The sequence below is a fragment of the Lepisosteus oculatus genome, chromosome 2 (genome assembly GCF_040954835.1).
Source record: "Lepisosteus oculatus isolate fLepOcu1 chromosome 2, fLepOcu1.hap2, whole genome shotgun sequence".
Classification (NCBI taxonomy): Eukaryota; Metazoa; Chordata; class Actinopteri; order Semionotiformes; family Lepisosteidae; genus Lepisosteus; species Lepisosteus oculatus.
Window position 1 is genome coordinate 69,577,638 of NC_090697.1, and position 12,964 is coordinate 69,590,601.

General features: G+C 47.3%; 2 protein-coding genes across 4 annotated transcripts; both read right to left on the reverse strand.

Annotated features, from left to right (window-relative positions):
* Positions 1 to 363: 363 nt before the first annotated feature.
* Positions 364 to 4,052, reverse strand: LOC138224488 (interleukin-1 beta-like). The gene is made up of 7 exons (XM_069182120.1): positions 3,960 to 4,052; positions 3,443 to 3,494; positions 2,985 to 3,027; positions 2,438 to 2,657; positions 1,877 to 2,050; positions 1,492 to 1,628; positions 364 to 1,107 (listed from the first exon to the last, which is right to left on the reverse strand). The coding sequence occupies exons 2-7, from the start codon at positions 3,484 to 3,486 to the stop codon at positions 886 to 888; spliced, it is 840 nt and encodes a 279-aa protein (XP_069038221.1). The 5' UTR covers positions 3,487 to 3,494; positions 3,960 to 4,052; the 3' UTR covers positions 364 to 885.
* Positions 4,053 to 8,026: 3,974 nt separating this feature from the next.
* Positions 8,027 to 11,665, reverse strand: LOC138224490 (interleukin-1 beta-like). Of its 3 annotated transcripts, none has more exons than XM_069182126.1 (7): positions 11,581 to 11,665; positions 11,072 to 11,123; positions 10,541 to 10,583; positions 9,993 to 10,212; positions 9,422 to 9,595; positions 9,161 to 9,297; positions 8,027 to 8,776 (listed from the first exon to the last, which is right to left on the reverse strand). In XM_069182126.1, exons 2-7 carry the CDS (start codon positions 11,113 to 11,115, stop codon positions 8,555 to 8,557), a joined length of 840 nt encoding a protein of 279 aa, XP_069038227.1. In that variant the 5' UTR covers positions 11,116 to 11,123; positions 11,581 to 11,665; the 3' UTR covers positions 8,027 to 8,554. The 3 variants fall into 3 exon arrangements, with proteins under 3 accessions (XP_069038227.1, XP_069038225.1, XP_069038230.1); XM_069182124.1 differs by having other exon boundaries at positions 11,527 to 11,643; XM_069182129.1 differs by having other exon boundaries at positions 11,551 to 11,634.
* Positions 11,666 to 12,964: the final 1,299 nt, after the last annotated feature.

Below are 12,964 nucleotides of genomic sequence, written 5' to 3' on the forward strand. Positions count from 1 at the left end.
GTCTCCTAATAATCCCTATCTCTGAACTGGCTTCATCACTCTGTTCCCCACCCCAGTGATAGCTGACGTGTGGGGAGCGTTCTGGCGCACTATGGCTGCCGTCGCATCATCCAGGTGGGGGCTGCACATTGGTGGTGGTGGAGGGGAATCCCCATTACCTGTAAAGCGCTTTGAGTGGAGTGTCCAGAAAAGCGCTATATAAGTGTAAGCAATTATAATTATTATTATTACACAGAACACAGATCTGAGAAGGACACATCCCAGCAGAAGGAACAGGTTAGTGTTATGAGGGAGAATGGTGATTATAAATTGAGGGGAGAGAACTGGAGATCACAAACAGAAAAACAACAGCAAGAGTCGTGCTTTGAAATACTGAAGGGCTTTATTAGGTTCATAATATAAAGTTACAAATATATATAAAAAATAGCACATAAATACAACTTAAATACTGTGTACATGGCAGCCTTGTAATTTTACATGATGTAAACATTACGTTCAGCCAGTTAACGTACAGCAGTCTGAACAAACTTCATACCAGCTAACAAATTTAACTGACATGACTAAATAAATAAAACAGCGTCACGTCACACACCATAAAATGTCAAATGAATAGAGAACTTCACTTAGACGCAATATAAATATCTTTTCGAACACTAAAGTTAAAATTTAATTCAATATGAATTCTTCATTGCTTTTGAACAAACACACATTATGTATTTACGCTCTGTGACTCTCGGGCCACAATTTCCCAGAGGCTGGAAAATGAGCTTGAAACTTTGGGATTCACACCTAAGCTGGCCGCGCTGCTCTCTGTACTTGGTACATACTGAGACTCTGTGACCCCCAGCCCGAGACCCGCTGGTGAGCACTGGGGCCGGCCAGCCCTCACTGCTGCTTGACCATGAAGCTGGTGATGCGGTCGTTGGGGTGCTGGTGGCACATGGCCACTGGGCAGGGCTCCTCAATGGCCGTGCTGATGTACCAGCCGGGGCAGTTGACCGACTCGAAGGTGGAGGAGGAGACGCCGCTGTCCGTCTTGTAGAAGAGGAAGCGGGCCGCGGTGCTGCCGGAGCGGATGCTTCTCAGGTCCTCTTTGTTGAGGATCTCCTGAGGGGGGCGACAGCGAGAGCAGCAGTCAGAGCTGAGCGCCGGTAAGTGTGGATTGACGGGCAGCTGGTGCACAAGCCTCACGGGAGAGAATACCAGAGGACCAGCACACACAGAGCCCTGCCATCGCCTGACACTAATGTGCACCTTCACACACAGCACTAGGAAACCTCTCCAGCAGAAAGGTGACAGCTGATGCTCATTTCAACTGTCTGATTGAGGCAGAAGTCAAAACCGAGTTGCTTGGAGCTGCTGCACAATCCTGCCGCTGCTTACAGACATGCGGAGAGTTGCCAGTGTGAAGACAAGGAGCGAAACCTTCTGATTTCGACTGCGCTTTGAGAGAGGAAGAGAAGAAGCCGACCGCAGCGAGAGAGCTCCTACCTCAATCTGCAGGATGGGTTTGCCCTCGGACTCGGAGCAGGACAGGTACAGGTTGCGGCCCCCGATGCCCAGGGCCACTGGCTGGGACTGAGAGGAGACTGGAGGCAGCGAGACGTATGTGGACAGGTTCAGCCACACTGCGGGCACACAAGGAGAGAGCACGTCAGTCCTGCCATACCGCCCAATCTGTGCTCTAATTCTAGTCACTTCTTGTGTGTAGGACCTTGTCATCACGGATACAGAGGGTCTTTCCAACAGGACGCTGATGTTGTGGTGTGAACAGTCCTGTCCTGAAGAGCTGTCCTGTGTCTGCAGGGCTGAGAAGCACTGGACCTGAATGGCTTGGCCAGCTGTCCTGAGGAGGAGGCCAGTCGCAGGGACTCACCTTTCTTGGAGGAGCTGGGGCCTTGCACAGTGATGGCCAGCAGCTCAGCAGCTCCGTTGGGGAGCTCGTTCAGCTTCCAGCTCTTGTTGTGCTGATCGGCGATGCTGTGCGCCAGGTCCTGGGTCCGGCGTGTGAAGGTGGGGTTGAACTGGTACTGCTGGTCAAAGCAGACCTCTGTGGGACAGAGACACAAGAGCTCGGGTCAGGGAGTAAAGTGGGGTACATCCTGGACAGGATGCCAGTCCCTCGCAGGGCACACAGACAGACATGCACACCCTCACACCAGGCCAATGAAACTGCCAGTGTGTCCCGAGACTGTGGGAGGAAACACGGGAGAACATACAAACTCCACACAGATGGCACCCCAGGTCCAGAATTGAGCCCCGGGCTCTAGAGCTGTGAGGCACCAATGCTGACCACTGCACCACCACGCTGCCCTCAAGTATTTCTGAATCAGACATCTTTGCCAGTAAACTGCAACATCAGCCTCATCAGGATGTTGTCTGCTCCTCCTCAGACACAGCAGAGTGGGGAAAGACCGGCTGTGTAGGAGCCTCCTACCTTCCACCAGCTGCTCTATCACAAAGTGGAACAGGGTGTCCCCAGTGAACTCTGTCCCCAGCGGCTTCTCCTGCACCTTCTTCATCCTCTCCAGGGCGACGATGAGTGTGGCGGCGTGGCGAAAGCTGTGCAGAGGGTGAGACTCCACCTCCAGCTCCAGCCCAGGGCTGAGGAGGCAGCGCCTTCTGGGCAAGAAGGAGTCATCCCTCAGGCCGTGATTCTGGAGGACAGGGGAGCAAACGCACAGTCAGCGACCAGGAACCTGCTGCGTGTGTGTGGGCAGCGGTTACTAGACTCCCGGCTCCGTCTGGACTAATTCGGCTCCAGTGTACAACTGCCGCTAATAGACACCGGAGTACGACTTTACATGTCTCCAGAAACGCGTCAGCCGCTACAGTATATAAATGACTCTGTGCGCACACACAGCTATGCAGCAATAACTATCTTTGCCCCTTGTTCCAAATACTCGATGAAGTTCGCTACTCCTCTCGTCTACATGCGTCATCGGTTCATTTCTTCCCCGTGAGAACAACATGCAGCGCCTCACCTTGGCCGGTAGAGGGCAGTCTACCTCCGTCATGTCGGGATCACTGCAAAGAACACAGTTTCGTAATGAATTACAACAAACCCACAGAATAAAACATGACAATCTTCATAGTTACCGTCTGGTTTTGAAAAAATCATTGTTTAAAATTCATATGAAGGTTCACTTTTGTTTGAGCCTTTTCAACAGTCCTGTGCTACTTTCTTATAGACAGTAGATAGCAAACGCTTAATAATCGTGGTTACATAATATACTCTTTTAGTCATTACAAAGTGAGCATTTCAAGGCTTCAGGTGTCACATGAATATAATTACTTTTATTATCACACTTTAAAACACTCAAGAACACAGCTGGTTCTGCACGGTTTTGTTCTTTGCCTATGAAAGCGGAGGTGAGTCTCCACTCAGACGGAGCTCAGTGCTGTAGGTTCCCGGCGCCAGGAGTGCGATCAATCCCCTCACCTTTCTAAAGCCAAGGATAAGTCGAACTCGATGTCACACATCATGTTTGCGCCTAGAACACAAGAAAAAACACATTGACATTTCATATATTCCCATAATCTTTAAACATACACATCGCATATATATTGTAATTCCGTAAAAAGTACATTTCAAATTATATTTGTCTACATTTACACAAATATATTACACATCAGCCAGTAACTAAAAAATATCAAAACTGCATTGATTTCCTTATTCATGAACTCGTTCCAACCCAATATTTCTAGAAATATAAAAAACACAACAACCCGCGATTCGGCATCCTCAAGTAAAGTCGCGCAAACGAGTCGTTGAATTGTTTCTGCTCAAGAGCTTTTCCAAAAGCGCCGCAGCGCCACCATTTCTGCCCTGCGAACTGACAGCGGATCTTTCACACTAACATACAGATGACAAATATTCCATTAGAGCCCATTACCCGACTTCAGCTCTGCGATTCTACCCCTATGCCCGAATCAGAGGAATGTCTCTTTGCCGGTACCTGAGGTTGTCTTCCAGCGGCAAAGTCAACTCCGTGTCGTTCAGCTCAGACACTCGGGAACTGACCAGCGCACCGCAGATCCGCCTGTTTATACCCGCGGCTCTAGGAAAATGGGGTTTCCGCTCCCGAAAGCGGAAGAAAACGAAATTCGACTGTCGAAATTCTGTAATTAGCCAGAAAACACTGGATTGTACACGAGAGTTGAAATTATTGAAACAATCGAAATTACCTTTAAGATACAATAAAGCTGCGAAATTATTTTACACTTCGTTTTTATTTTGTTCCCCTTGTACATGTTGGTTTAAGAGCTTCCTACTATAGGTGTCTGAAATATTTTTTAACTCTGTCTTTTGCAGGACATCTGTCGGTTCTCAGCTCTGGTGTGGCATGGAGAGGCAGTACGAACCATGGAGTTATTAATAGCGCGGGATATATGGATGAAATTAGTTAAATACTAACAATGTCAGCTGGCAGACTGACAGAGTTTCCATGACTGGGTCTGGGTTTCAGCATTATACTATATATACTGTAATGTCATTTGCCTAACTGCCTTTTACGGTGTCACGGGAAGCCGGAGCCGACCCGGCAAGCAACGAGCGCAAGGCAGGGTACACGCAGGGCAAGTGCAAGCCAGTCATACATGGGGACAATCTGGAGGCCATGGTAAAGGCCGAGGGGGGAATGTGGCCCGGACACCGGGATAACTCACTACTCTTATCGAGAAAAGTCCGGGATGTTTCTGTTTGTGATCTCCATTTCTCTCCCCTCGATTTATAATCACCGATCCCTCTTATAAAACTGACCTGTTCCTTCTGCTGGGATGTGTCCTTCTCAGGTCTGTTTTCTGTGTAATAATATTATTATGTGTAATAATAATTGCTTACACTTATATAGCGCTTTTCTAGACACTCCACTTAAAGCGCTTCACAGGTAATGGGGACTCCTCTCCACCACCACCAATGTGCAGCATCTACCTGGATGATGCGACGGCAGCCATAGTGCGCCAGAACCAGGGTGAGCGCCCCCTGCTGGCCCCAATAACACCTCCTCCGGCAGCAACCATTGCTTCCCAGGAGGTCTCCCATCCAGGTACTGACCAGGCTCAACCCTGCTTCGCTTCAATAGGTAGCTCTTTGAGAGCTGCAGGGTGATATGGCCGCTGGCATTATATACAACATAAACATCTAAAATATACATATAATACAAAATAGTATGCGCTTTCAATCAGCAGTAACATCCCAACATTTTTGAATTCACGGAAAACCAGTCAGACAGACCAATGAAGATCTGACTCCCTATGTTTCTTTAAAGTTTTGTTTTCTTCGCGACCAGGGTTTGTTTTTTTGGGGGGAGGGGATCAGTTCAACTCAGAGCAAATAAAATAGCCGGACACTCAGTCTGTATGCGATTTTATACACATTCACACTTCAAACTCACGGCACACTGTTTTGGATAGAATACTCGTCTTCATCAGAGAATTAGTGCACGGTCATCAGTTTTCCTGTTTAAACTTGGAACAAAAATCGTGCTCTTGTGGTGGTTTTTAACAAGGAAGTGAAGAAATAAGCTATTTCCTTCCAAAGATTTGGAAAGCCTATCTACTATTCGCCCGGGTTTCTGCGTTGCAAAACAAACTTTCCTTGATTTTGCTTGTTTTGAAGTTTTAATAACAAAAGGAAGTTGATCATCGCCGCAATTTATGGTGGAAGTTTTATCAATTTGACTAAAAGTCATTGAAAACTCCTCACCCTTGGCCAGGATATCTTGTCCCGAAAGTCACTGAGGTTTAGACTCGTTCATGGTTGAATAATAAGACACGACGTCGTTATTTAAGATTTTTGAACTATCCATATGTACTGTTATAGAAAGCGTTGAGGTTATTAAAATTGGTCCGGATTAAGTGTGATTCATTTGTGTTAATAACGCCTCTAACGGGTCTTGTGTGTAAACTACTTTCTGGGCTCATTTGCATTAGAGAGACCCACTCGTCAGTGACTATAGGGCTATAATGTACTGCTCTTATATACAGTCTTGCAGGTTAAAGAAATGACACTCCAAAATGTTCATAACTATCATCCTGTTCAAAAAGCACTTCAGCTCGAGATTCAAACATGAACAAGGTGATTTATGTGTGTTCTGTAGTGTGGTCTGGGAAAGAAACTCGGACAGATTTATCTCTTACACGTATAAATATAAAACTGTTTTGGGAAGACTTGAAAAACTTCTTCTTTAAGTGTATCGATGTGAATGTCAGGTTTAAGGAATTGTTAAGCTTTGCAAGGTGTAATATGGAAAAGGGGCATGTATATATAATCTGTTATTAATAAAGGCTTGATCTCACAATCCATACATCACAATGGGCCACTGCTACTCCTTCTTTTACGATATGTGAGATGGATGTGCAAGATTACATAAAAATAAGAAGGTAAAAAGCACAACTGACAAACTGTACGTAAAATATTTAATTTGATGTGTCCGGATTTGTAATTATCTGTAGCAACAGCAAAACTGTTTCTCCTTTGCCTGTAACAACTGATGTTCAATAAAAGTAAAAAACGTACTGCTCTCTCAGTAACACTGTCTGCTGGCAGTGAATTGGTTTGGGGTTCCTAAGTATCTAGTTTATAAGAGGGGGGGTGGGGGGGAGATCTTGTTTGCTAGAAGTTCAGCAGCTCAGTGCAGATAAAATATCATCCAGCTGTTTCTTAAAGGTGCCCAGAGGTTGGGCCTCACTCTGGAGAGGAGCACAGCTGTATTGTCAATTGGGTGTATCAGGAAATTCCAGTCGCAAACAGAACAAGAGAGAGAGCACATCCACTGGCAAGCTGTTCAGCACACGTGACTTGATCAGTTGATCTGGAGGTCTCATTCAGCCGTTCCTTGAAAGAAACCAGCATAGCAGCTTCATAAACACTCATTCCACATTCGTGCATTCATGTGTCTGACGAGTAGTATTTTACAAAACGGTCAATGACATGTTTTCTGTTTTACTCATCGTTTGGAAAAACATCGTTTGAAATTCAGCATTGACTGCATTCAAGCTTGTGGGTCGTGGATGGAAATAAGCCTGAATAATGAATTCAAAATTCCTGGATCTACCCATCCTGGTGAAAAAGATGGGTACCACGGTCCTGACTCTCATTAATGCCCGGGGTCATTAATGATTCCCGGGCATTTGTCGAGAAGAGTAGGGAGTTATCCCGGTGTCCGGGCCAAATTTCCCTCCTCGACCTGTACCGTGGCCTCCAGATTGTCCCCCTGTACATTTGGCTTGCACCTGCCCTGTGATGGACTGGCCCCCTGTCCAGGGTGTACCCTGCCTTGTGCTCGTTGCTTGCCAGGTAGGCTCCGGCTTCCCGCGACACAGTATGGTAGAAAGCAGTTTGGCAAATGACATGATATCCTACATGTGAACTGGAATATGAAAAAAAAAGCTTCTAAATCATCTCAGCTTCTTAATGAGCAAAGCTTAGCTGCTGATCTTACATTGAAATGCAAAGCAAAGTGATATCCTCATGTACTCTTTCTATGCCCATGGGCAATCTTACGAGATACCCTTAAACAATGGTCAATCACATGGTGTCTGTTTTAGTGAGCTTTTGAAAACATCATTTGAAATTCTGCACTGGCAGCAATCCAGCTTCTGGGTTATGGATCTAAATCAAGCTACATCAGTGAACAACAAGTTATTCTACCTGCCTTTCATTCATTTCAAAGCAAAGACTCATGAACTCTGCACACGTACTAAACCCGAGAACTCTGATCATCTGCGGCCTTGCTCCTGCTGAAACACTCTCCATTCATTCAGGACGGGCCTGGATCTGTACTGGGGGATCGGCTGGATGTGGAGAATCTCTGGCCCACCACTGCTCCAGGACTCGACTCCAAACGGGCCGGAACAAGGACACAGGAAGAAGCGTGGTGGGTCCAGAAGAGGAAGAGTGAGCTGAGCCCAGAGGCGCAGGGTGCGAGAGAGTGTGGAAAGAGGCGAGTGAAATAGAGACCGCTGGGAAGAAAGACTCTTATCCACAAACAGCTTCAGAAAAACCATCAACAAGAGCCGAGCATTGAAATACTGAAGACATTTATTCAAGTGCAACAATATACAACAGCCATCCCATAAATAATTCCATCCAGCTTAATGTATAAAAACAACAGCAAATGTATAAATAAAACTTAAATACTTAAATATGAAGGTGTGCACCTCAGCCCTGAATTGTGAAGCAATGTAAACATTAGTTTCAGACAGTAGATGTTCTGCAGTTTAAATAAACGTTACAGCAGCCAATACAACTCAATTAACACATTGAAATAAATAAAAATAAATAGAGAACTTCACTGAGACACAATATGAATATCTGTACAAAAGTTAAAATTTAATTCAATATGAATTCTTCATTGCTTTTAAACAAGCACACATTATGTATTTACGCTCTGTGACTCTCGGGCCACAATTTCCCAGAGGCTGGAAAATGAGCTTGAAACTTTGGGATTCACACCTAAGCTGGCCGCGCTGCTCTCTGTACTTGGTACATACTGAGACTCTGGGACCCCCAGCCCGAGACCCGCTGGTGAGCACTGGGGCCGGCCAGCCCTCACTGCTGCTTGACCATGAAGCTGGTGATGCGGTCGTTGGGGTGCTGGTGGCACATGGCCACTGGGCAGGGCTCCTCAATGGCCGAGCTGATGTACCAGCCGGGGCAGTTGACCGACTCGAAGGTGGAGGAGGAGACGCCGCTGTCCGTCTTGTAGAAGAGGAAGCGGGCCGCGGTGCTGCCGGAGCGGATGCTTCTCAGGTCCTCTTTGTTGAGGATCTCCTGAGGGGGGCGACAGCGAGAGCAGCAGTCAGAGCTGAGCGCCGGTAAGTGTGGATTGACGGGCAGCTGGTGCACAAGCCTCACGGGAGAGAATACCAGAGGACCAGCACACACAGAGCCCTGCCATCGCCTGACACTAATGTGCACCTTCACACACAGCACTAGGAAACCTCTCCAGCAGAAAGGTGACAGCTGATGCTCATTTCAACTGTCTGATTGAGGCAGAAGTCAAAGCCGAGTTGCTTGGAGCTGCTGCACAATCCTGCCGCTGCTTACAGACGTGCGGAGAGATGCCAGTGTGAAGACAAGGAGCGAAACCTTCCGATTTCGACTGCGCTTTGAGAGAGGAAGAGCAGAAGCCGACCACAGCGAGAGAGCTCCTACCTCAATCTGCAGGATGGGTTTGCCCTCGGACTCGGAGCAGGACAGGTACAGGTTGCGGCCCCCGATGCCCAGGGCCACTGGCTGGGACTGAGAGGAGACTGGAGGCAGCGAGACGTATGTGGACAGGTTCAGCCACACTGCGGGCACACAAGGAGAGAGCACGTCAGTCCTGCCACACCGCGCAATCTGTGCTCTAATTCTAGTCCCTTCTTGTGGGCCTGGCCAGCTGTCCCAAGGAAGAGGCCAGTCCCAGGGACTCACCTTTCTTGGAGGAGCTGGGGCCTTGCACAGTGATGGCCAGCAGCTCAGCAGCTCCGTTGGGGAGCTCGTTCAGCTTCCAGCTCTTGTTGTGCTGATCGGCGATGCTGTGCGCCAGGTCCTGGGTCCGGCGTGTGAAGGTGGGGTTGAACTGGTACTGCTGGTCAAAGCAGACCTCTGTAGGACAGAGACACAAGAGCTCGGGTCAGGGAGTAAAGTGGGGTACATCCTGGACAGGATGCCAATCCCTCGCAGGGCACACAGACAGACATGCACACCCTCACACCAGGCCAATGAAACTGCCAGTATGTCCCGAGTCTGTGGGAGGAAACCCACACAAACACGGGAGAACATACAAACTCCACACAGATGGCACCCCAGGTCCAGAATTGAGCCCCGGGCTCTAGAGCTGTGAGGCACCAATGCTGACCACTGCACCACCACGCTGCCCTCAAGTATTTCTGAATCAGACATCTTTGCCAGTAAACTGCAACATCAGCCTCATCAGGATGTTGTCTGTTCCTCCTCAGACACAGCAGAGTGGGGAAAGACCGGCTGTGTAGGAGCCTCCTACCTTCCACCAGCTGCTCTATCACAAAGTGGAACAGGGTGTCCCCAGTGAACTCTGACCCCAGCGGCTTCTCCTGCACCTTCTTCATCCTCTCCAGGGCGACGATGAGTGTGGCGGCGTGGCGAAAGCTGTGCAGAGGGTGAGACTCCACCTCCAGCTCCAGCCCAGGGCTGAGGAGGCAGCGCCTTCTGGGCAAGAAGGAGTCATCCCTCAGGCCGTGATTCTGGAGGACAGGGGAGCAAACGCACAGTCAGCGACCAGGAACCTGCTGCGTGTGTGTGGGCAGCCGTTACTAGACTCCCGGGCTCCGTCTGGACTAATTCGGCTCCAGTGTACAACTGCCGCTAATAGACACCGGAGTAAGACTTTACATGTCTGCAGAAACGCGTCAGCCGCTACAGTATATAAATGACTCTGTGCGCACACAGAGCTATGCAGCAATTAATATCTTTGCCCCTTGTTCCAAATACTCGATGAAGTTAGCTACAACTCTCGTCTACATGCGTCATCAGTTCATTTCTTCCCTGTGAGAACAATATGCAGCGCCTCACCTTGGCCGGTAGAGGGCAGTCTACCTCCGTCATGTCGGGATCACTGCAAAGAACACAGTTTCGTAATGAATTACAACAGACCCACAGAATAAAACATGACAATCTTCATAGTTACCGTCTGGTTTTGAAAAAATCATTGTTTAAAATTCATATGAAGGTTCACTTTTGTTTGAGCCTCATGCCTTTTCAACAGTCCTGTGCTACTTTCTTATAGACAGTAGATAGCAAACGCTTAATAATCGTGATTACATAATGTTGTAACGCAACGGGGGCTCAGGCGGGCGCCCTTGCCGCATCTGGTCGGCCGTAAGCGTTACAATATACTCTTTGAGTCATTACAAAGTGAGCATCTCAAGGCTTCAGGTGTCACATGAATATAATTACTTTTATTATCACACTTTAAAACACTCAAGAACACAGCTGATTCTGCACGGTTTTGTTCTTTTCCTATGAAAGCGGAGGTGAGTCTCCACTCAGACGGAGCTCAGTGCTGGAGGTTCCCGGCACCAGGAGTGCGATCAATCCCCTCACCTTTCTAAAGCCAAGGATAAGTCGAACTCGATGTCACACATCATGTTTGCGCCTAGAACACAAGAAAAAACACATTGACATTTCATATATTCCCATAATCTTTAAACATACACATCGTATATATATTGTAATTCCGTAAAAAGTACATTTCAAATTATATTTGTCTACATTTACACAAATATATTACACATCAGCCAGTAACTAAAAAAGTTCATAACTGCAGTGATTTCCTTATTTCATGAACTCGTTCCAACCCAATATTTCTAGAAATATAAAAAATACAACAACCCGCGATTCGGCATCCTCAATTAAAGTCGCGCAAACGAGTCCTTGAATTGTTTCTGCTCAAGAGCTTTTCCAAAAGCCCCGCAGCGCCACCATTTCTGCCCTGCGAACTGACAGCGGATCTTTCACACTAACATACAGATGACAAATTTTCCATTAAAGCCCATTACCCGACTTTAGCTCTGCGATTTTACCCCTATGCCCGAATGTCTCTTTGCCGGTACCTGAGGTTGTCTTCCAGCGGCAAAGTCAACTCCGTGTCGTTCAGCTCAGACACTCGGGAACTGACCAGCGCACCGCAGATCCGCCTGTTTATACCCGCGGCTCTAGGAAAATGGGGTTTCCACTCCCGATAGCGGAAGGAAATGAAATTCGACTGTCGAAATTCTGTAATTAGCCAGAAAACACTGGATTGTACACGAGAGTTTAAATTATTGAAACAATCGAAATTACCTTTAAGATACAATAAAGCTGCGAAATTATTTTACACTTCGTTTTTATTTTGTTCCCCTTGTACATGTTGGTTTAAGAGCTTCCTACTATAGGTGTCTGAAATATTTTTAAACTCTGTCTTTTGCAGGACATCTGTCGGTTCTCAGCTCTGCTGTGGCATGGAGAGGCAGTACGAAGCATGGAGTTATTAATAGCGCGGGATATATGGATGAAATTAGTAAAATACTAACAATGTCAGCTGGCAGACTGACAGAGTTTCCATTCTGTTTTTCAGAATTGTACTACATATGATATCATTTACCGAACCGCTTTATGCCGTACGGTGTCGCGGGAAGCCGGAGCCGACCCGGCAAGCAACGAGCGAAAGGCAGGGTACACGCAGGGCAATCATGATACATGGGGACAATTTGGAGGCCACGGTAAAGGCCGAGGGGGGAATTTGGCCCGGACACCGGGATAACTCACTACTCTTCTCGAGAAAAGTCCGGCTATCTTTAATGACAACTGAGAGTCAGGACCCCGCTTTAACGTCTCATCCGAAAGACGGCGCCCACTACAGTATAGTGTCCCCGCCACTATACTGGGGTATTATGACTCACATGGACTGCAGGGTGGGCGCCCCCCGCTGGTCCCACTAACACCTCTTCCAGCAGCAACCATTGCTTCCCAGGAGGTCTCCCATCCAGGTACTGACCAGCCTCAACCCTGCTTCGCTTCAATGCGTAGCTATTTGAGAGCTGCAGGGTGATATGGCCGCTGGCATTACATACTAGATAAACATCTAATATATACATATAATACAAAATAGTATGCGCTTTCAATCAGCAGTAACATCCCAAGATTTTTGAATTCACGGAAAACCAGTCAGACAGACCAATGAAGATCTGACTCCCTATGTTTCTTTAAAGTTTTGTTTTCTTCGCGACCAGGGTTTGTTTTTTTTGGGGGGGAGGGGATCAGTTCAACTCAGAGCAAATAAAATAGCCGGACACTCAGTCTGTATACGATTTTATACACATTCACACTTCAAACTCACGGCACACTGTTTTGGATAGAATACTCGTCTTCATCAGAGAATTAGTTCACGGTCGTCAGTTTTCCTGTTTAAACTTGGAACAAAAATCGTGCTCTTGTGGTGGTTTTTCACAAGGAAGT